Below are 23,477 nucleotides of genomic sequence, written 5' to 3' on the forward strand. Positions count from 1 at the left end.
GCATTCAGACAGTCGTACCAAACCACTTAAGCTACGCGATGAACCAAAGTTTTTTTCCATCTTTGCTATTCAAAAAGCATTCCTGAGACATAATGAACGTCTCGCTAAAGAACGACTTCTTCCTGTACTTGTTTCCAACGCGATACAAGTTAGGAAGATCTAAAGGAACTCACTATAACTTCGTATACTCGATACGATTTCAGTTTCCGCGCTAAAGGAAAAGCTTATTGTAATTCGTTAGTGGTCAGTGGTTACGCTCGTGAGGTAAAGAATGGGTTTGTGACTTTTTCACTTGATTGAAAAGACTCGCGTCACCCTTATGAAATGGTTAAACGGAATACAGACTCCGAGCAGTCTCTTATTTTTCTTAAAGATAGTGGGGTCACGCGTATCCTGTGAGCATGGAGAAGCCGCTCCACGCTCTCAGAGTTGGGCAAAGACAAGACACGTTACTTCTGATGCGATACAAGAGGTTCAATGGTTTTCTCGATTATCTAAACACATTTATTTACATGGGAAAGATTTGTTTATAAACCTATGAATTGATGCCAGTCCTATTTGGAACGAAATTTATTTGAAAAAAAAAGAATACTAAGCAAAACGAAAGTTGTCTGCAACACGAAGCATGTCTTCGCATTAAGACTGAGAGTTCTAATGCTTATTATGATACTTAATGCATATGTTCGAATGTTCCCAAAAATCATCTGATAATCTGCCCGCACCCACCCCACACCCCGCCCCTCACCACACTGAGCCGTACTGTTTTCACTCAGCGGCTACTCAGCGACACGTTTGTGAGGTAAACATGGCGATCGCTTCCTGATCACCGTTCTTGTCGATCAGAAAATCAAAATACCAGCGTGATATTGCCTCGAAGATGAAGCAGTTATGTTATTTGATTCGTACTTTACACTCGAGTCGAAGCTTGGGTTGCACAGGTTATTTCTTAGGGTCGAATCGACGAGGGGAATTCGAACACTAGTTGTAGTGTTTGAATTTTTGGAAGAAATGGTCGCATGGGGATGTAGGAATGGTAAGTTTAACAAATAATTTCAAAATTTTCCGCTTGAATTGAAAGTAAAGTTCATTTGAATTGCTTTCGTTTGTATTTCTGACGGTTTTAGATGTACCTGCTTGATTTATATCAGTTACGTTTCATGTTGACAAATCCCTCAAAATGGCGGCCAAACTCGGAGATTGCCGAAAATTATGTTAGTTCACGGAGTTATCAAGTTTTCGTAAAGGTCGGGCCGCAAAGTTTTTTTCTGTAGTTACCTTTTCTATGGCACCTAATTCCTAGCTATGTTAGTTGGATCAGTTAAGAACGCCTCACTTTTTCAAAAATTTACCTTGAATTTGATCGGTTTTGGCGTGTGTGACTTAGGCGAACCGATAAGGTGTCATTCAAGTCTTCCTCTTTGCTTGATTGAAACGTGGTGTTCACGAAAGTCGCCTCGATAGATAAGATAGAGTTAAAATACATGGCTGGGGTATTTATTTTTTGCTGAGTTCCGTAGTTTTTTGTAAATTGTCCTCCAAAGTTGTCTTAAATGTTGTCTTGAAAAGTGATCACGACAAGCCTTCGCTCGAGTGAAATTTAATTTCCGTAAAACTCTGAAAAATAAAGAGATCCGATCAAACGGATTGTGGTTTTAGTATAGGTACATGAATGTCTTACAACACCCAAGAAATGAGCGAAATCCGTGTCTCAAGCAAAATCGACCGGACCGCTCTTACAGACACTCTCTTAATTTCATCCATTTTCATATTGAGGAGTAAGCAGAATCCTTGATAGAATTCTCAATCAAAGTAAGGAGATTCAATAAAAAAAACCACCAACAACAACCTTTTGAAAGTAACATGAATTCACCATTCCCCGGGAAGTTCATTAAATATCATGTCAACAGTAAATGTAAATTGTCAAAATAACAAGGCTGATATTTTGAACCGATTTCATTCTGGTCAGATGGCATTAATATGAAAGGAAAGTAGGTTCTTCTTCAAGTTCTTTTTCTTAATATCAATAATGATATTAATTTGAAATCACTTGTGATCCGTCCCTTCTGATTGGCCTTTATAGGCGTGATAACTTTATAGGATTGATTAAGTATGAGAATGTTATTAGACTTTATCGGTACTGCATATTAAGGTAGTTATTTCACCATATCCTCATGAAAAGGAATAAGCCAAGTTCTCGTTAACCAATATGTTATGTATGAAAACACTTACCACCTGATTCATTCCACGAAATCCACATGAAAAGTAAAAAGGATAGTATTCATTGTGAAATAAAAGAAATCATCTGAGCAGTTAATTTCATTCATTTTCATATTGAAGAGTTAACAGAACTCATATTAGAATTAACAATAATTATTGTTATTATTGGTTCATACATTAGCGTGTGTTCATCGAGATATGAAGCATGCAGGAAGTTTAGAGAGCATGAAAGATGCATGCGAGTTGCTTGAGGCATAGCCAAGAGCAACTCAAGCTTCTTGAGTACTCTCCAAACTTCCCAAGTGCTTCATATCTCAATAAACACACAGCTGATGTATGATCCAATTGTTTTATAACATTTTCAACCCAATGGAAAATTTTTTTTCTTGAGGGATGTGTTTGCTGACATCATGAGCATGCACAATAGGAATATGAAGCACACTCACGCAATTGAATTTGATTAGACAAATTTACTAGCTATGTTATAATTCTTAACAATAAATACAAATCATCAAAGTAGCCAGATTGAAGAGTTAGGAGAACTCATATTAGAATTTTCAACAATAAATGCTAACCATCAAAATAGCCAGGCTGATATTTTCAACCAATACCTTTCAGCCCACAAAGCATTAATGTGAAGGGCAATTAGGTTCTTTTTTAATTATTTAAGTAGTCACTTTCACGTAGCAAAAATATCAAGAGGACGTGTATGTGATATAATGTGAAGAAAATTCATTTTTTTTATATCAATAATGATATTAATTTGAAATCACTAGTGATCTGTCCCTTCTGATTGGCTCTCATGTGCATGATAACTTTTCAAGATTTATTAACTATGAGGATGTTATTAGAACTTTATCTGTACTGCATATAACAGTAGTTATTTCACCTTATCCTCATGAAAAGGAACAAGCCAAGTTCTCGTTAACCAATATGTTAAATATGAAGACACTTACCACCTGATTCGTTTCACAAAATCCACATGAAAAGTAAAAAGGATAGTATTTATTGTGAAAAGAAAGTAACCATCTGAGGAGTGAATGTCATTCATTTTCATATGCAAGAGTTGACGTAATTCTTGATAGAATTTCAATAAAAGTAAGAAGATTCAATAATAAAAACAAAAACAAAAACCTTTTGAAAGTAAAATGAATTCACCATTCTCTGGCATGCTCATCAAATATAATGTTAACAATTAATGTAAATCATCAAAATACCCAAGCTGATATTTTGAACGTATACCATTCTGGTCACATAGCATTAATATGAAGAGAAATTAGGTCCTTTTTGTATTATTAAAGTTGTCACTTTCGCGCACTAAAGAATTTACAGAGGACTTAAATAATAATAAGAAATATAATGTGATCTAATGTGAAGAAAAGTCATTTTTCATGTATCAGTAATGATGTTAATTTGATATCACTGGTGATCCATGCCTTCTGATTGGCTTTCCTAGGCGTGATAACTTTATTGGATTGACTAAGTATGAGGATGGTACTAGAACATTATCGATACTGCATATAACGGTAGTTATTGCACAATATCCTCATGAAAAGGAACAGGCTAAGTTCTCGTTAACCATTATGTAAATATAGAGACACTTACAAGCTGGTTCGTTCCACCAAAATCCACATGAAATGTAAACGGATATTATCAATTATTCAAGGAAAGTAATCCTCTGAAAAGTTACTTTTATTTATTCTTATATTGAAGAGTTGGAGAATCTTAGATAGAATTTTTGATAAAAGTAAGGAGATTCAAGTGACGAAGGGCTGGCGCTCGAAACGTCAGCTTTGAAACTCTTTACGTTGGCTAAGTTACATTATCAACTCATGTCATAAAACCCAAATTATCCTATTGCTCATTTATACCAAACGGTAAAATGTCTTAGCCATACTTATTTCAGAAATTTCTCAGCTTGAGGCATCTGATAAGACCTGTAACACATTATGTGTAGACGATAAGAGTAAAATGTTAACATACCTAAGCATTGTACCCCAAATGATATCACTAATAGGAAAACAATTTGTGGCTGAAGCATCCCTTCAGAAAATAAAATTATTTTGAAAATTAATATCAAAACGTCAATCCTATTAGTTTATCATATACATCCGTTCTTAAACAAGCGTGAGGTCACGAGGGCTAGATATTGGCCGAGTTCCTTTTTTGCGTTTTCATGGACGAGACTAAGTCGAGGTCAATAACACGGAAAAAGAATGAGGCTAATATCCAGCCAGTTAGACCGAACAAGCTTAGTCAATGAAGGATTTATGATACAACAAAAAGATCATCGCTTTATTAAGAATCAAGACTTATTCGTTTCGAAAGACTGGAAAGGAAGCCCACTGTGTTTTACCTGTCTTTTGGTGCTTTTTGCGACTTCATCTCCGTTATTGTCCAAATATTAAGAAACTTGTCTGTATATTCTAGGCAATTTTTTTTCTTGTGCTGAATCCAAGAGGGAAATACCCTGCGGGCAAGATGGGCCCGCTCGGGTGGGCAATTAAAACACAGGATTCGCCTCATATTGCCCACTGGCGCTGCAAGCAGTATAATAAACTCCCCTACACACATCCATTTCATTTGTGTAATCTTGGTAGGTTTTAGTTGGTAAACAAAAAGTAACTAAAATAAATACATTATTTTTGGACACTTACTGAAAGATGGAGGCGTCAACTGAATTTGTTAATTTCCGGTTAAGTGATGACAATTTCAAACCACGCTTGTTGGCTCCTCTAATTTTACTGCAAAGTGGTTATCACATCAAAATACGTCATAAAAGCACATGGGACTCAGATCCACCTTATCACAAACTCACGTTTGATTGCATAAAACATTAACAAATGGCCTTATCGATCCGTTTGCTCTTAGAATTTTTTAGATTTTAACAGAAAATCCCAAAGCTTAGCCGATTAAAGTGTCAGGCCTAAAACTGAGTACAATATGGGCCACTTCTATCTCTATTCAATGTACATGTTCCTGTAGCTTGATGATTAAAGCCGAGTCTTCCATAACTTGAGGTTAACGTGAGAACAGCAGTTGAGCACAGTAATATTCACTCCTTCGAATTCTTTATTTTTTGTTCGGATGTCCGTGTATTGAGCTTTTTAGATATCACCCGAACTTCCTTAAACGATTCCCAGCCATTTTGTGGCCAAATGTCTCACTCATGCCTCGATGTTTGCTTTTTCTAAAGACAAATGTGAGGCCAACTGTAAAATTCCTTCCGTAATATTGTGCAAAGTGTGTTTTCCGACTTTGGTTTGTTTTGATGTGTTTTGTCTTGTTCTGTTGTTTTTAACTCTTCATTTAGGTGACGTATTATTGATTTAAAGTCGTGAAAGACGACTTTCAAGAAGGTGAGCTTGGAGCAAAGGATCATCATTCTAAATTCAGATCGCATACGTAAAACATCTTTACGTTTTATTACCTTCATGACAGTTTACTCTGGAGCAGCAAGCAGAATATCAGGTATCACTCACCCTGGTAGTGAAGAAAAAGAGGATACCTTATTTCAGATGCAAGCCAGCGATATACATGGGGAATGTTTTGAAGTTATTGAAATTTGCAAAGTTCTTAGCACAATGCGTTTTAATTAGAAAACTGGGTGGAAGACCTCGCACCTTTTCAAATCCATAAAATCTCAAATGGGCATTAAATGTTCCCCATAAAGTGCCGGCTTCTTTTTCTAGTATTGGTCATTTTTTGTTTATGAAAAGTGGTACATAAAGAGAAGCTCGGTCGATTTGAAGCAAAAGACTTGAACATGTTTTCTCAACTCCACCTGTTCACAAAAGAATGAATTAATTCTGAGCCAAGTTTCCTGTCAAGATTCCGGCTTAAACAACTGTCTCAAACTGACGATTATTCATCACGCTTTTGAAATCTTTGCCCAGAGTTTATCGTTTCTGATTTTTCAAAATTATAAAAGCGAAGTATAAAGACCAACCGTCTTTAAAATATCATTACTGATATGGGAAAGACGTCCTTGAAGCTAATTTCTTTCTTTCAAAAATGGAAATTCAAAGTTTATTTTACCACCACTTCTTTACGTCTATAACAACGGTACGCGGAAGGAAAGCTCAGTCTACTTTTGCCAGAGAACTGTCAATGTTTTTTCTCAGTACAGCTTTCAACCAAATAATAAACCAATTTTTGGTCACGTTTCCCGTGAAAATTACGGTTACCTTAGACAACCGTATCTTAAACTGAGTGGTGTGCACCACGCCTTAAAAACTCTCAGGTCAGAACCTGTCGTTTTTCATTTACCACAACTATAAACTTGTAAGACTTAGCCTGTCTAAAATATCGTCACTGTGAAAGGGAAAACTTCCTTGAAGTTTCTTTTTTTTTTTTGCATTTAAAAGATGAAAACGATGAAAAATTAAAGAAAAACTACCAGCAAAACTAGGCCGCATCAAAACTCGCACCAGGCATTCATGATAAAAAAAAATAAAATACGAAAGTGTCCATTTACCTTTCAGAGTTGAGTTTCTTCGATGATGGAGTAATTTTCTAGCGAACTGAAAGCGAGAAGCACACAGAAGGCGCAAAGTGTTAGTACTGTTTTGGCATACTATCAAAACAAATACGTATTTTAGTGTTTGATGACCAATTGTCAAGGCTATTGAAACAAAAGAGCGAAGGCTTCCTAACAGATTGTTCTCTTTTAATAAATTATCAATGACAAGTTTCACTTTTAACTAAAATTTGCACAAACCAGCTGAAACCATATGAAAACAGAATTAAATTTACTCCGGGAAAGAGTCCATTTGTCATCAATCAACTTTACTTCGTTTGGTCCCATATATCTATTTTATCTTACTGAAGCGGAGCTCACAAAGCCAACCATGTCTATAAAATTTGGGATCAATATTAGTATCTGGGCAACTGCCCACCTACCCCTTCCCTAATCCAACATTAACCCTAACTTGTTATCAATTGACTGTTGTTGGGTTAGTGGAGGTGTAGGTGGGCAGTTGCCCAGATACTAATATTGATCCAAAATTTGTTAGTAACTTATCAAGCCGAGAAAATTTGGTTTTCAAATGACCGTCCTACTGGTGGAATCAAATTTGAAGTCATCCAAATAATGTTCAAACATTGACCCAAGTATCGTTCTTTTCACCCGCTTTAAAAACAATTATTGCAAGGTTTATTTCGTTGTTCGATCTTCTCTTAAAAAATTGAACTTTCTCAAAATATCAAGCCTTGATGGCTTACTGCACAGGACAAAAACTGTCCGATTTTCATATGATAAAATATGTTGTGTACAAATTACAAACGGCGGCGCATGTAACATACAAGAGAGATAAATAAGTTTTTTTCTCAGGATCAGTCGTGAGTCCCACTGAGTTTCTCTTACAATAAATGCTCTAACCCAAAAAAATGAGGTTTTCTTGCAATTAATTAATGTTTTGCATTGGCAAGTTAGAGAAAACGGTTTTTCTGCTGTCCATCAGGCGTCGAGCACAGTCACAATCAACAGAGTTGTGCTGTTGTTCTTTTGCGCTAAGCGCATGTTGCGCCATCCTCAGAGACTCAGTGGCTGTGAGTCGATTTCAAGTCAGGGCGGGAGGTAGGTTGACAGGATGGTCTACCTAAGGTCTCTTCTGTCACAAGGAGTTTGTGGAGTTGTTGCTAGCGCTAACGATTGATAATATTCGCACAAACGACTTCCTATGAGAAGTGGACGTTTGGTCAGAGAAACCACCTTTTCTGTTCACTTGTTTTCAAGGCTCCTCCTGGCTCGACATATCAAAGTGCACACAAAAATGGCAGCTACGCTGGCAATAGGAGAAATTCCAACTTGTTTCAGCTTTTTTCTTTAAAGGCTTTTAAAAGCCAGGGGTGATAGCTATATCCCTTTTGAATTGGTTAAGAACTTAAAATTTGAAAACAATTCGCCTGTTCCAGGTGTTCAGTCAGTAAAACAGAGCACAATAGTGAACAGCACAAAGTGGCAGCAGAGCGAAAATAGAATCAAGGTTTTCACTTTTATCCAACTCAACCCAAAACCTCCTTCCTCTTTTCGCTCTGCCGCTACTGTCGCTCAGTTTACCATCTGGTCCATTATTCTAACTAAACTGCTTGAACAGGGTGTAGGACATGCGTTTCTCTTTTCACAGGAAGGTTTGAAAAACGTCAGGGAGAAGTTTGACGGGGGTTTGGCAGTAATAATGAATACTAGACCCCTTGCAGACCTCTTACCAGATTGCGTCACACAAGGCCTCATATTTTCCCGCGAGCAAAGAACCGCTCGTGCGGAAACGCTTATTCCTTTACTGCCTGAGGGAAATACCAAATTTTTCTAAAATGAGAACGATGAACCATTAGACCACGTATAATATATCATTTCAAAGGTGTTTTCAGGGGTATGCTATAACTACACTAACAGGCGAGGAGGATGCGACTAAAAATACTGAGAAGTGTTTGAAGTGAAAAATAATAAAAAAAAAAAAGGTTGAAATTTTACGTTTGCCTTGTACATATAAGGTAAATACCACTAAACTATAGTTTAAATTGTAGTTCCTAGAGCATTTCTTGTTGTGAGATATCACCTTGACCAATACAGTAAAAAGACAAAAAGTTTCAAAAGTTGAAGGGTGGTATATCAAGTGTTATATTGGAGGGGACTATGCTTTTATATCCTCAATATGCATCTTGTGCCATATGGCACTCTTGGGCATTAAAGGGAATCATTATACTGAGGGTCTGCTGACAGACCACAGGCTAGCAAACAATCCTTTACTTTATGTTTCTTGATTCCTTAATTTTATTTCGAATTTCATTTCCAGATAAAATCATTATAAATTCATTAAGGTGATTTAAAAAAATTTTTTTTGGATCCATGTATGACCAGCCTGACGTCTTCTGATGATGTGCTATTTCACATTCATTTTTTCCCTTCAAATTTTCTTATAATCCTAATAAATAATATTGAGGTCATCCACCCTAAAATGTAAAAATCTTCATGATAATTTTCAACCTGTGAACTGTTTCAAACTGGTGCAATTCTTCAAACTCCTGGCTTGAAATTTTGTTTTTCAGTATTTCATAGTAGTGTTTAGAAGGTCTTGGACTGATGCATTCTTGCAATACAGGGAATTGTGTAGTGTAAGACCAGCTCTTGTATGTCCACCCAGTCATTAGCAAAAATCCAGTCTGGAATAGCTTGAATGACTTCTTTCAGGAAAGGTGAAGATGACTCTTTACTGTGAATATAATGAGCTGCGACAGCAAAGTCTAACAGATTGCTCTTGGCCAGGAGGTGTCTTTTTGGCTGAAATGATATTTAAACAATAAGAATCTTAGGATATATTAGCCTGAGAGCAGGCGCTTGCTGTCAGCACTGCAGGACCCATGTTTCTCTGCCCAAGGGAATATCTGAGTCAGGTTGGGGAGGGGGTTCACCAGGGCCCAAGTCAAGTCATACGAAAGACAACTAGCCCAAAGTCATGTTGCCCAAAACCAGAGTAAAGTTGCCTGAAACTTTTAGTCTTGTTGCCAGAAATCCTGAGTCATGTTGGCTGAAGAAACAAATACTGAAAAGAAACTGACAGGCTGTAAATGGGTAACGAATTTGAGAAATCTTTATCAATAAAGTGCTGTTTGTTCCTAATAATACGATGAAGATGATGATCAGAAAAGAAATATGTACTAGTGACAACAACAAAATGAAGCATTGTTCATTTGATATGAACTTGTTTTGGACCCACAAATGTTTTGTGAATTTGAGAAATCTTTATCACTCATGCAGTGTTCATTTCCACCAACACCATGAAGACTTTGACTAGTACACAGAAAGCAATCAATTATTCAGAACTGAAATATGTTTGAGTAATGACCCTAAAAGCATTGTTCAGTTCTGTAACAACAATAATATTATGAAGCATTGTTCATTTCTATAACAACAAAACTGAGTCTTACACCGTTTAAAGGGTGTACATTTCTAAAAGACTGTGGTGCTGTGTTACTCAAGGCCTCATATTTTCCTGAAGGTGAAGAAACACTCATGCCATAGCACTTATAATAAGGACCTGCTCACTCTCTTGGTATAGCTTTCTATACAGTCGTTGCTCTGACAACAATAACTACCCCAACTACCACATAAGTGAGTCTTCAAATATATATATATATATGTATATATTCACAAAATGTTCTGGAACATTCTAGAAGCTTACAAAATCAGACGACTGTGAGGCGGGAGTCTGATTTGTTAATCACAAGCATGATTAATACTGTAACTGTCAGACTCACCAGAAGCTCAAGCGATATTTCCCAGGGCCCCACATCAGTACCATGAGAATAGTAAATAAAGTACACAACTCTGTCTCCACCATCTTGAATTGGTAAAAGGGGACCGAGGGAAGAGGTCAGCATATCTAATCTACGTCACTAGCAGGTGATACATATACAGCCATGTGATCAGGACCTAAGGCAGTTAGAAGTCAGACACTGGTGAGATATGAATGCATGATATGATAATGTAAGGAGAAATTGGATGCTGGTCACTTCAAGGGGTCAAAGGGTTAAAAGAGAGAAACCTGACCTGATATTGAGAATGTAAATGAGTAAACTTGATCTTGTTTCTTCCTATGTAGCAATTTCACTTCCATTGGAGATGTTTTGACTTGAGGTGGAGGACCAGGGAGATACCAAGATTTTCTGATTGCAAATATAACACTTCACAGTTATTAAACAGAATTATAAATTGAACTAGACAGTAGTTTTAAATATTCAGAATGGCAATTAAATAAATTCAGAGTTAAGTTCATGCAGGATTCTTTCTCTATATATAGGATCTATGGAACAAGTATAACAAATCACCTAGTAAATGTCACAAACTAAATGCTATAAGGATGTCAGAGTAACAGTGAAAGAAAAAAAGTGCGATGGCTCATGGTACCTATTGTTTACTTTAGCTTTGTTATCAAGTAGCCGTGAAAGTGCTCCTTAAAGATTCAAGGTTAGGTAAGCAAAATAAATAAATTACATATGGTATGAAAGGAAGATCAACACTTAGATAACACATGGTCCCCATTTTTTAGCCAGTTGATTAATTAAGCAAAATTGGATCATGATGATGTACAAGCTCTGAAAATCTGGGCACATAGAGCTACTGTTTCACCAGAATATTTCTGTGCCATTTTCTGTTGACCCCTCCCTTTCCAGAGTTAGAGCAAGGCTGTATATTTTCTGCCCAACTTTTTTCTTGGTTCTTTTCATATGTTGAACAATCAAACCAATGAATTACGACATTGATAAATCTTTAACCTGACAAAATAAAATTCACTTTCAATGGAGACAAATAATGAGATTCAAATGAGTGCAAACAAAGACTTGAGATGATCAGTTCACCACAATAACATTATGCAGACCAAAAAGGAGGCAAAACAATACTAACTTTTCTGTTGACCCATTAACCCCTTAGGGAGACTAGCATCTCATTTCTCCCCATGCTGTCCAGGTGTTTCAAAATGTACTGAAGTCGGCATTAGATGCAGCAAAAGTATGTGAGTAGGAAAAGTTCATTAAAAGGCCAAAAGGTGATTATTTTGACTGGAGTAACCAGGGACATGTTATCAAGTATGCAGTGGAACTCTGGTGGTCAACAGCTTGTCTTGAAGTCCGTGACTGTCATCCCCAGATCAAATATATTGGTCATAAGAAGGAAGAAAATTGTCAAATTTTCTTTGCTTGTCACTAAATTGAGAATTAAATTGTGTCTACCCTTGCCACAATAGACTTCTTAGTGAGAAAATGAACCAAACCAATGCCCAGTAGAGATGGTGCTGTGTATAATGTCAAGAGGAGGTAAGGTTGGCAGTACCAAGTTAGTGAGTGACCTGAGTACGTCAGAAGGACACCTACAGCCAAAGAAAATGATGTTCCAACTATCCATGAGAGTAATAGGATGAACAGAGAGATGATAAGGTCTCCTACACCAGATGAAAGTCTTAATACTGTGCCTGATGAAAAACAACAGTTAAAAAGAGTGTTAAGGACAGCTTTCAGTTGCTGTGTTCTTTAAGATCCACAATCTTGTAAACATTGTATGACACCCCCCATCTATGCCATTTTCCCTATCTTTCTAAAGTACTCCCACTTGAGTTCGGAGTTCCGCAAGGCTCTATTTTAGGTCCGGTTTTGTTTACAATCTATGTTAACGACCTCCTTTCTGTTCCTAAACGTTGTCTATCTGCCTCCTATGTTGATGATTGTAAATTGTATTTGTCCTTTTCACCTGCCGAATTACCCACGTCCATTCTCGCCTTAAACGAAGATCTTACGAGAATATCTCAGTGGTGCTGTAAAAACTCTCTTTTGATTAATCCGGACAAAACTAAGGTTCTAGCTGTTGGATTACCACAACTTTTAAAGAAACTGTCATCATTCAGTATAACACTTTTTGACAAAGAAATAACACCTGTGCCTGTCGTTAAGGACTTGGGTGTTCTTCTTGACACACACCTCAGTTATAACCAACATATCACTGAGATTGCCTCTAAATGCCTTTTTAAATTGTACCAAATTAACAGAATCAAGCACCTCCTGGATAGGAAAACACTTCTGTTAGTAATAAATTCATTTGTCTTTAGTAAACTCCAATATTGTTCAACTGTCTGGAGTAATACCAGCAGTAGCAATATTGACAAATTACAAAAAGTCCAAAACTTTGCTGGGCGAATTATTCTGGGACTAAGAAAGTATGACCATATTTCGGATGGGTTGCGATCGTTGAAATGGCTTCCTATTAGAGAGAAACTCATTCTAAATGACGCTACTATGATGCACAAATGTATTAACAAGCTTGTTCCAGACTATCTTGCTGATATGTTTAAATCACGTTCTCAAGTCCATAATAGACAAACTCGATCATCTGGTGCTTTGGATATACCTTTATGTCGCCTGTCAACAGGGCAGCGCTCCTTTGCTTTCAGAGGAGCCAAACTCTGGAACTCCTTGAATGATAACATTAAGTCCTTAAAATGCCCCAGGAATTTTAGACGTCATCTTGCAAATGTTTTATTAAGTTGATATATTATATTATTGATATATATTTTGTAATTATAATATTATTGTATTTACATTCTCAATTAATTTATATATTTGTATTTTTTTATTCTATTGAGCTGAAAAGCCCACTTAGGGAGCATCAATAAAGTGTATAAGTATAAAGTGTGTATAAGTATCACAGTAGGAAACTGGCTTAACAGAAAATTGAAAATGTTGACAATTTTATCAACATGCATGGAAACAATGAACAGAATATAAAAGCTTACCAGTCTCAAAAATGATCTAATCATATTTTACAAAATGCTCTAAAAGAGTTGATTAAAAAAAAAAACAAACAAAAAAAACACCCATTGTTACCTTGTTTATTTTGTGTAGCTTTTATCTTTTTTTAAGACTACAAAACTTTGATTAATTCACACATGGAAAAGAAGATGTACTCAGGTCAGCTCAAAGGCCTATGCTTTCATAGCTCATTGTACAAAATTTAGAAAATGTAGAATGTTAATAATAGATATCTACTTGTAAATTATGCCTTACCCTCTTCAAAGATGGTTCTCTTTGCTGGAAAATGAAGGAATTTTATCATAAGACAAAGAACTGCCACAAAAGCCGATGTCAGATTTATCACCAAACCAATTCTTTCAGGGTAATGTACCACAAAAATTCCCAGGAAGTGGAAAAACACCATGGAACCATGACGATACTCTCCAGGGTCAGCCAGAAATGGTGAATTAGCTATGCTCTTGAACAAAGCCAGTATGTTATCACCAGCATGCTGGATAGAGCCTGGAGTAACAGCAGCTGGTTTATCGTAATTTGTGTGATAAACATAACCATTGGCAATATAGGCAAGGTCCATTCCTACACATCAGAAAATTATTAGTATGCTAACCAGATTGGTTCAATGCAAAAGAGATTTTCACTAAGATTACAATCAATCAGCCAATAAGGTAATCAGTGAATAATGAATTGATCAAATACTAACCAGTCATTCAGTCAGTTAAGGAGCATTTCATTCATTCATTCAGTAGGTCAGTCAGTAAGTCAGTCAATCATACACTCAATCAGTCAGTCAGTCAGTCAGTCAGTCAGTCATTCAATCAGTCAGTCAATCTGTCAGTAAGTTGTTCAGTAAGCCAGCCATCAAGTTGTTTATTCACTCATTCATTCAAACAATCAGTCAATAAGTCATTTATTCACTTAGTCAGTCATTCAGTCATTCAATCAGTCTCTAGGTGTCAGTCTATAATTCAGATACCTGGTACTTAGCCAATGTCCCTGTAAATCCTGAAATCAGTGTCACTAGGTGTGATTCCACGCTGAAAGACATCTTGGCCCAGAGCTTGTGCACAGGGGTGTGGGACTACCTCTAAATATGTCTTGATCAGCCAAAGATGTTCAGGACCTGCCTGAAATAACACTTCCCTTCCACCTGGATTGAAAAGATAAATCAACTAAAATCAACCAAAATAATAACATAAAGATATTACAGGAGTATAAGTGGGTAAACAAAAATTGTCAGGAAAGTCTGATGAAATGCTGGGGCTAACCTGTATTATGGACCATTGTGAAATAATTTAAGTGAATTTTCTGGATTCTCTAGGCACAGTGGCACATCATGCCTTGCTTTACCCTTTCCTAGTTTCCCCTTTCTTTCTTGCTTTTGCCTCATGCCCTTGCATGGCTTATGCACTGCTCACACTTGTTTTCATTTTTATATCCACAGATTGCTCAAATATCTCTTCCAAACATTACTGAATTGTAGAAATCTGTCACAAATTTTAAGTGTTCATTTGAACACAGTTCATCTAGATTGTTTGATACATATTATTACAACTGTAACATATCCCGCTAAAATGGCAATTTTAAATATTTTATGTCCCTGTCAAAGGACAGTCAGTGGAAAAAGTTTCAAGCCTAACTCTTGTACTTGCCTCTAAACCAAGGCAAATAGTTGCGTCATTTTTCCATTCTTCCAAATTTTGCCACGTTATTGTACTGTTGATATGGCTTCACACATAAGCCCGTGAGAATCCATGATGCACGCAAACATTTTATAATTCTGTAACATGTAAGGCCACATTACACTGCCACTCTCTTAGTGACCATTTTCCCATTATTACCAAAGCCACTGAATACATAACTTTCATTTTTCCTTTTCGTATTTTGATTTTCTTCCCCTTCTAAGCAAGTTTGAACGTTACTGTCTGTAAGTGATAGGGATTTTTCGGTTTTTTAGCAGCCATAATCTGAGGAAATTCCAACAAACAACAGTGAGGGCTTTGCCATTCATTCATCAACATGACTGAGTGGTGTAAAAGGTGAGTAACATGTAAGCAGCTGATTAGCGATATCAAGCACTCGTGAAAAAAAAACGTTTTTTTTTTTCACCTGTGTTGTTATGGCTTTTCTTAGGGCTGGAAATCCCTATATAACACCACAGTTTATGTAATAAAATTTATTAGCATGCAGTTGAATCGTCGCCATCCATATTCAAAGTGAGTACATTATGAGATAAACAACAATACTCAATAAGAGCAGCATATTTTAATACGAAAAAAAAATGGCATAATGTTGCAACTGGAACTATTGGATGTATGGAGATCTCTGGGGTGTCTACTTTAGCTGTGCTTAACAATGTTGCTCTTGCTTTAAATTTGATAAATGGCACTTCCTGTTATGTAACTAATAAATACAACTGTAACCTCGCCTTTTTTTCCCTCCTTCACTTCAAAATGTTTCAGCTGGGTAATTGATTGGCCAAGTACAGGAAAATTAAAAAAAAAAAAAAAAGAGCTTAATTCTCATTTTGAGTTCCTTACCCTGTACATTCTAACTAGTGTCGATATTCTCCACGCTGTTGCCCTTACATTTTCCATGTTACTGACAAGGAGAATTTATTTAACAATCAGGAACTACTTAAATTGGTGATTATTTCCTACATTCTGATAACCTTTACATTTGAATCAAGGTTGATACTGTAAGGAGAAATTAGAAGTAAATCACTCTTAGGGGTTAAAGGTTAAAGTTCATCTTTGAACACTTCCTGAAGGAAGTTTAACCTCTTTATACCAATAGAAAATCTTGCAATAAATTACCTTTAACTGATATTCAGTGTCATCATGACAACATCCCTGCAATCCATACACAGCTCCTGAGATATAATCATACATTCCTACCACCTCACTAGCAACCACTGACACTATTGTATCCTGGAAGCCATACAGAATGGAAATCTTCCCACATAGATCAATATCACCATGTTCAGCATTCTTTGAATGTTCCTCATCAGTGCAGAGAATGGACATCACTGTCTCCAAGTTCAGATTTAGGGTAAAAGTATTTGAAACTGGCCTTTGGCTGTAAATGCCATCCTTAACCAGAGTCAAAGGCTTTATTTGCAGCTCTGTCTCAAGCAATCTCTCCAAAAATTTCTTTTTGCCAACAAAATTACCCTCCTCAATGCTATATGCATGAGGAATGAGAGGTGCATTGAATCCCTGAGGTTTAAAATATTGTCACTGTTTAGCCACCAATCACCATTACAGACCAAATCGCTTTGTAAACTTTCTCTGCCATATATACCATTAACATCCACCTTGGTTTCCAACTCACTTAGTACATTGCAAGTTGGACTTAGCTTTGATTCTCTGTCAAAATAATCTGAGACAACACAACGTTCAGACTCTGAAGATTCATGTCACTATCCCAGTGGGATGCTCTTATCGATTTACTTAATTTGCTATTAACAAAAGTCTCATTGGAAACATTTGCTTCTTCACAGCTAGATTGCTGGAGGATACCTCTGTTTTGTGGTTCTGCTTCCACACAACAAACATTGTTTCGAGAAGAATCAGTACTTCTTGTAGAAGAGGTCTTGTTTAAAGATTGTGTTTTAATTAGTCTTGAAAGTTCAATATTTTCCGCACTCTGTCGTTCGTTTGCTTCTCGTGCTTTATGTTTTGAAGTTACGCGATGTAATTCAAATTCCGGAAGAACTGAAGAACATGATTGTTCAGGTGCTCTTCGCGATTCCATTCGTGAGTCTTCTCTTGATTCCAAATGATGAGTGGGTGGATAACATTCTCTTCTCGCACAATTTCACATGAAATTCCACATCATGGTCCCAAGATGATGACATTGTGGAATAGAAGAAGGCCCAATTTGGGGAATATGGAAGGGCCTCAGTAGTTTCTTGGTTGCACCCCTGTCGACTGAACTGACCTCCTCGTTATAACCTTGACTATTACGCTTTACATCCAGGAATGCAGTAGAAAATTGTATCGTATTTAGTGGAAACATTTCTTATCAATGCCAGCAACAATTTCAGCATGAAACGTCCGCCATCCTGAACATGAGTATGCTACTTATCAGCAATTAAAACCAAGCTGCGCATATTCAGCATGGAGCTCGGCCCAGTATTCTCCGGGGCAATCGATTTTAAAATGTTTTGAAACTCTCACTTGCGAGATAGAGGGTTTTCCTCCTCAGAAAATAGCACTAAAAACATGTTTGACGTGGCTTTAAGTAGTGCTGTAGCAACTATTGCCCTTGCTACATCATTTGATGAAAATCATCCACCAGAAAATATCATTGATGGGTAAGTATTTTACGTTCGGTGAAGATCTTGCCAAACATTTCAAATTTCGAACAAGCAAAGTTAATTGAGGTTTTGATAAGGACAATTAAGATATTTCAAGACTACTTCCAATTTATCTGAAGCCCAGTAATGCTATGCTTTTTGGAATTGCTAAACTGGTAGACCATGACATAATCATTCTATATATACTATAGTGAACATTTTTACGATAGTAGTTGTCATGGTAACCCCTGGCCCTCAGAATGTGCATGACCTGTTTATTCTGAAAAAGCAAGATTTAAGAAAAGAAAGGTATGAGGAGTAACGCAATATTTGCAGATGCTTGCTTTTATCTGTACTTGGTAATGTCACGCAAAAGTTGAAAACTACGTTAGCACCCTGCAAACTCAAACTCCAAAGGGAAACAGAAAATGGTTTAAGTCAGGTGATATTTAATGACAGGGTAAAAATTTCCACACAGCCCCATACTACATTATGCATTCAGTTCTTGGATAGAGAAAACAATGACTAAAACAATACACTGCCATTGGGAAAACAGATTACAACAGTATGGGGCTGTGTGGAAATTTTACCAATGACAGAAAAAGTTGGGGTCAAATCCAGGGAAAATCGGATCTTCTTTGAATTAGTTTGTGTAGTGTATTGCGTTACCTAAGCGTTACTATAGTCACGCTATATCCTGTAAGACACGATCGGTACATGATTGTAAAAGTACATTCTAAGTATTACTGATTCCTAGTATCGTATTGTGAATATAGCTTGTTGATTCTTTAATAAAACTCAGTTGAGCAATAGCAATGAAAGGAGTAACTTGACTGAGTCTAGACGACACAACAGTTTGGGTTTCAAGTTAGCAGGGTTTTACTTTATTATAGTACATTTCAGTAATAAGTAAATGAAAAACTCTAAGGCAAAGGTTGGTGAATGATACCTTTCAGATCATGAGCTGTCAATCAGTTTATCGCTAAAAAGCTTGTTTAGAATCAACTCAAGTCCCCATTTAGAAGTCTTACAGCCAAAGTGAGAGGTCATGCAAAGCAGCTTAAATTATATATAGTCACACTCTTGCATTTTCAAACAGGGGTCTTTGTATTTCTGTGAGTCTCAAATTTTACCATCTGTGACTCCTATGGCTGCACCCTGATATTAAACAGAATTAATTGTCTTTTTATTTTGCTCCATAGAAGCCTTGATACTTTCTGGCCAACAACTGGAATGTTTCCTCAAGAATTCATCATCACCTTCAGTGCATTAATGAGCATTGGAAATATCAAATTCCTATCTTCAAATGGTGAGGATGATGGTGGAAGATCTTGAAATTGTGTTTAGTGTAATGTAACATGGGCATTATCAATTTAATGGTTTTTTATTTTTATTTTTTTCATAACAAAAAATAACTCTATATTAGCGAGTGGAGTGGTATGTTGCTTGCACCAATCAGATCCCTACATTAGGGTATGTAATGTATCTCACATCAATCAGATTGCTGCATTGGGGTATGTATCTTACACCAATCATATCACAACATTTTGATATCTGATATCTGATGTCATGGAATTAGGGGGCTGTGCAGAAAGAATGAGATTAATCAAATATTTTGGGCTCATTTGATAAGGTCAATGGTTTGTGGCCTTTGCAAGATCCTCATTGAAAGGTCAAGACTTCTTGTGATATGAAAGGTTTCCATTTAACTTTTTGCATCATTTTTAAGTTAACAGGTGTCTTTCCACTCCTTTACTTACAATACACATGCCAAACACGTACCATGAAAACAACATCCAAAATCTAATTAGAACATGCCCAATCATTGCTCTACATGAACAGTAGGCAATGCTTCACATGCTTGAATTGTACTCCACCCATCAAATTCCATTTTGCTGCATTAGACTTTGCTCCATCTTGTGTAATTTCCTGCATTTTATTATGTATAGTAACAGCATTGTCCGACAGAGTTTCAGTTTGCTTTTCACAGTAAAATTACATAGAATGATATTTTTACAGCAACTAACTTTAGACAAATAATTTTGATATTCTTTCTGGTGGAGGAACAGCAGTATTAGCATAGTCCCTTTCGCAACCATTATTTGGTCGCTTGCCAAGCAATGTGCTCTCTCTTCAATGAAGAATAGATGGTGTTGTGTGACGAAATCAAACAATGGATGTGAAGGAGACAACAGTATAAGCGTGGCACCACTGCATTCTATTTTTGCATAGAAGTATTTAGACCATAGAAACAACAGACCAAAAACTACCTGTGTGAGTTCAGGTAAATTAGGTTATTTTTTCTTTCTCTTATGGTGAAGTAATGCAATATTTTTTTGTTCTTTTGAAAGTTATGTTCTTTTCCTGTCACAAAAATGAAAACATTAGGTATGCAAAGTGTCCCATCTCAACCCACCCTGCCAAAAAAATAACTCTTGCATGTTATGCATGCCTGTGTTTTATTACAGGAGCTACATCATTGTTTTTGTGCTGCATTGTGAAAAATTAGATGTAATTTTTTTTTATTGTGATGTTAAAAATTGAGAAAAGTCCTTGTGAGGAGTCAGGTACATGTGGGTTACCGGCCCATTAGAAACCAGGAGCTTCAAGGTTTTGTAGCATATATGAATTTTTATTTGCAGTTAAAAGCCTCTGCATTGAGAAAAGTACAAAAACAGAACCAGTAGACTTTGAACCTCTTGTGGACAAAGGTATAAAGAAGTCTTAGATATGTTATAGAAAATGTTGTTGTTCATCCTGGTTAATTAGAGGTAAATGGATATTTAAGCATTTGTCTCACAATGTGAAGTAAGGCTACCATTTATAATACAATTGATAGCCTGACTTTACTGTAAAAATTTAATTAAGAAAAAATGATGTACATGATGACAAAATAATTAAAACAAATTTAAGCAAGGACATTCAGTCAAATAATCTTCTGATTTTGATCACCAACTACACAGTACAGTGCACATTGATATGGCCCAGGCCTGACTGATTGCAGAGTGTGGTTGACTGTAGAGTTTAAGACTGACAAATTCAATGAAACATACTTGCAATTTATTAATAATGTGTAATTGTTATCTGTGACAGATTATGAACATTTAGAGGGTCAGATGCAGAGAGATGAGATCAAGGTAAGTATTTAGAATTCAGCAAATTGAACCCTGCTTCAATGGTGATTCAGGTCTAAAATATATGTATCTGGCATTCTGAACCATGTGTTTGTTCCAATGGAAAGACTTGCACTTTCAGTTGAAGTTCCCAACCCCATCCAGGTATGGTTCAAATGCCTCTCTCTTATATGGACAACAGTCAAATGCTCATTGGTTCCTTGGGGGAGCAGGGGGGGGGGAGTTGTTGAAGCTTAATTGATCAGTGTATAAAAATACAAATATTCAGTCCGAATGGTGAATGTAGGGCTGTTATATTTTAGTATTATTTGTATGTTTTTCCTTTGCAGATTCCTGTTACATCAGCATGTCATCTGAGATTTCTTATCAAAAGTGGATTTGACCATTTTGTTTCCATTCATAATGTCAGTGTTGATGGCACAGCTGTGCACTGAACTTCAGTCTCCACATTCTGACAAGTTGTGAATATAAGTAAATACCTGTACATGAACGAAGCAAATAATTATAGTTATCTCTTAGCAGAAGGGTGTTGACTTCTGGTTACAGTTCTATATGGGTGTAATGTAAAACCTTGTGGTTTTTGTCACTGTCCTCTGGGAAAACTTGGTTTAACAGTAAGTATTAAATGTAGGTCCACTCTCCAACTGCCCCCCCCCTCCCCCCCCCCACTTGACAAATATAAAAGATTCTTCAGTTTTTTATTGTTATCATTGAGAACTTTTAGTATGTTACATTTTCCCCATGTGTAGAGACATGATTATTAGTTATTAGACAGTATTACTGTGACCTTCATCCTAACGATTCCTTACAACAATTCACGTATTTATTTAGAGGGTAAAAAAAAAAACAGACCAAGAAAAAAAGGCGAAAAGAGAAAGCGAAATAGTAAACCCTTTTTCTTGGAGAACATAGTTGTAATAATTGTGTCCACTTTAGGGAAAAGGGAATACTTTTGTATATTTATTTATTATAAAGAGAACGTGGAAGCAAAGAGAACTGTCACTATGAGTAATAGACCATTAACAGTGTCCCACAGCAATGGGCCAAACTCTGAAGTCAGTTATTTTCTGCTTATCAAAGGAGTTGCTTAAAAGTTCCGCATCTTACCATGAATGTAACATCAAGTGTATTCGTCGTTCTAAAAGCACCACGCGAAGTGCATTCGTGGTTCTAAAAGCTCCGCGCGAAGGGCACAATCAACAAGGGTATTTCGCGTTCTACAAAAAAAACACTTCACAAAGTGCTCAAAGAACAAAAATTTCCTCGTTCTAAAAACACTGCGCTGGAGGGCCGGGAGGAATAAATTAATTTAATTCCTACCTTTTTTGGTGGCATTCGTAAAGAATTTCATTTTAAAAAGAAAATTTGTCATCTACAATTTGTTATAGATTAAAACTTCTATGCACATTTAAAGAGTAATGGTGGATTTATTGAGATGAAAACGCAACTTTGTTTAAGGAAAAGGATGGACAGTTTTATTGTTATCAAATAACAACCAAAAGTATTGTGAACTCTGTTTCAATTGAAAACAAGACTAAAGAGCGGACGAAAACGACGCACGTGTCGGAACATCGAATACACGCAATGTGAGCGGAGAAAAAGATGGGGAAAAAAGGAGTCCCAAAATTGTTGTCCAAGAATACCTTAGTCTTCTACCTTGAGGGTGCCTTGTGTACATAAAGATTGAAGTTCAGTGCCTTCAGTAGTTTTTTGGCTACAAAGATCAACAAAGAACAATGGCCATACCAGACAATCTTTTTCAAGACACCTCTTCAATGGTAGGTAAACACAACTGACATGTATGAGTGATGCATGCCAAGCATTAAGGTATGATTGTCAATTAGTTTTTCACTACATGCAAACAGCTTATTTGAGGCAGCTTTGAAAACTTCTGTACCTCCGCTTTCAAAGAAAGGCATTCCATGAAATTTAAACATTAAAAACATAAGCTACCAGCAACAGGTTTTTCCACTGTAAGTGTTTCATAAGATCAGATTTCATCACGTTTTTTTACATTTGAAAGCATAAGTGTGTTCTAATCATTACAATATCATGAAATCCCCATTTTAAGACACATGTAGTAATCATATGTACGAGAAAGATGGAAAATAAATATAACGTTATACTCCAGGAAAGTGTTCTTGTGTAGAATGAGGTTCCAAAATAATTTAAATTAAGTTGACTTAATGATTCAGATTTTGGTTAAGGAAATGTGTTGTACCTCTTTTCAAGGATGAAAAAGCAATGCAATTCACAAATTTTAAAATAGTAAATGCCAGAAACCAAAGAAGGAATGTTAAAAAAAAACTGCTGAAATATGGCATACCTATTCACTGCGATTTTAATCATTAGCTGGCACACAGAGATGTAAAAGAGGCTTTGTAAAAAAACCTGGGCAATAAATTAAAGATTCAGGAGAAGCATATGACATCATCTAGTTTACTGGTCTGCTCAGCTGAACTCAATCTGGAAAAAGAAATCTGCAACACTTCTTATCTTCTCACACTTAAATTAAGACAAAATTT

At 36.4% G+C, this 23,477-nt stretch overlaps 3 protein-coding genes across 4 annotated transcripts; 1 reads left to right on the plus strand and 2 right to left on the minus strand.

Annotated features, from left to right (window-relative positions):
* Window positions 1-8,968: 8,968 nt before the first annotated feature.
* Window positions 8,969-10,885, minus strand: LOC149037531 (endoplasmic reticulum metallopeptidase 1-like). Its single transcript, XM_089187836.1, has 3 exons — window positions 10,769-10,885; window positions 10,477-10,651; window positions 8,969-9,499 (listed from the first exon to the last, which is right to left on the minus strand). The coding sequence occupies exons 2-3, from the start codon at window positions 10,597-10,599 to the stop codon at window positions 9,284-9,286; spliced, it is 339 nt and encodes a 112-aa protein (XP_089043962.1). The 5' UTR covers window positions 10,600-10,651; window positions 10,769-10,885; the 3' UTR covers window positions 8,969-9,283.
* Window positions 10,886-11,623: 738 nt separating this feature from the next.
* Window positions 11,624-17,598, minus strand: LOC149037532 (endoplasmic reticulum metallopeptidase 1-like). 2 transcript variants are annotated; one of them, XM_089187816.1, is made up of 4 exons: window positions 16,335-17,598; window positions 14,495-14,668; window positions 13,774-14,097; window positions 11,624-12,188 (listed from the first exon to the last, which is right to left on the minus strand). In XM_089187816.1, the coding sequence occupies exons 3-4, from the start codon at window positions 14,093-14,095 to the stop codon at window positions 11,935-11,937; spliced, it is 576 nt and encodes a 191-aa protein (XP_089043942.1). In that variant the 5' UTR covers window positions 14,096-14,097; window positions 14,495-14,668; window positions 16,335-17,598; the 3' UTR covers window positions 11,624-11,934. The 2 variants fall into 2 exon arrangements, 1 of the variants encoding a protein (XP_089043942.1); XR_016181183.1 differs by lacking the exon at window positions 11,624-12,188 and having other exon boundaries at window positions 13,781-14,097.
* A 43-nt stretch (window positions 17,599-17,641) lies between these two features.
* On the plus strand, window positions 17,642-23,087 carry LOC149037533 (intraflagellar transport protein 25 homolog). The gene is made up of 5 exons (XM_089187829.1): window positions 17,642-17,836; window positions 19,021-19,127; window positions 20,461-20,529; window positions 20,912-20,955; window positions 21,282-23,087. Exons 1-5 carry the CDS (start codon window positions 17,745-17,747, stop codon window positions 21,384-21,386), a joined length of 417 nt encoding a protein of 138 aa, XP_089043955.1. The 5' UTR covers window positions 17,642-17,744; the 3' UTR covers window positions 21,387-23,087.
* Window positions 23,088-23,477: the final 390 nt, after the last annotated feature.

The sequence above is a fragment of the Pocillopora damicornis genome, chromosome 11 (assembly GCF_964200805.1).
Source record: "Pocillopora damicornis chromosome 11, jaPocDami1.2, whole genome shotgun sequence".
NCBI lineage: Eukaryota > Metazoa > Cnidaria > Anthozoa > Scleractinia > Pocilloporidae > Pocillopora > Pocillopora damicornis.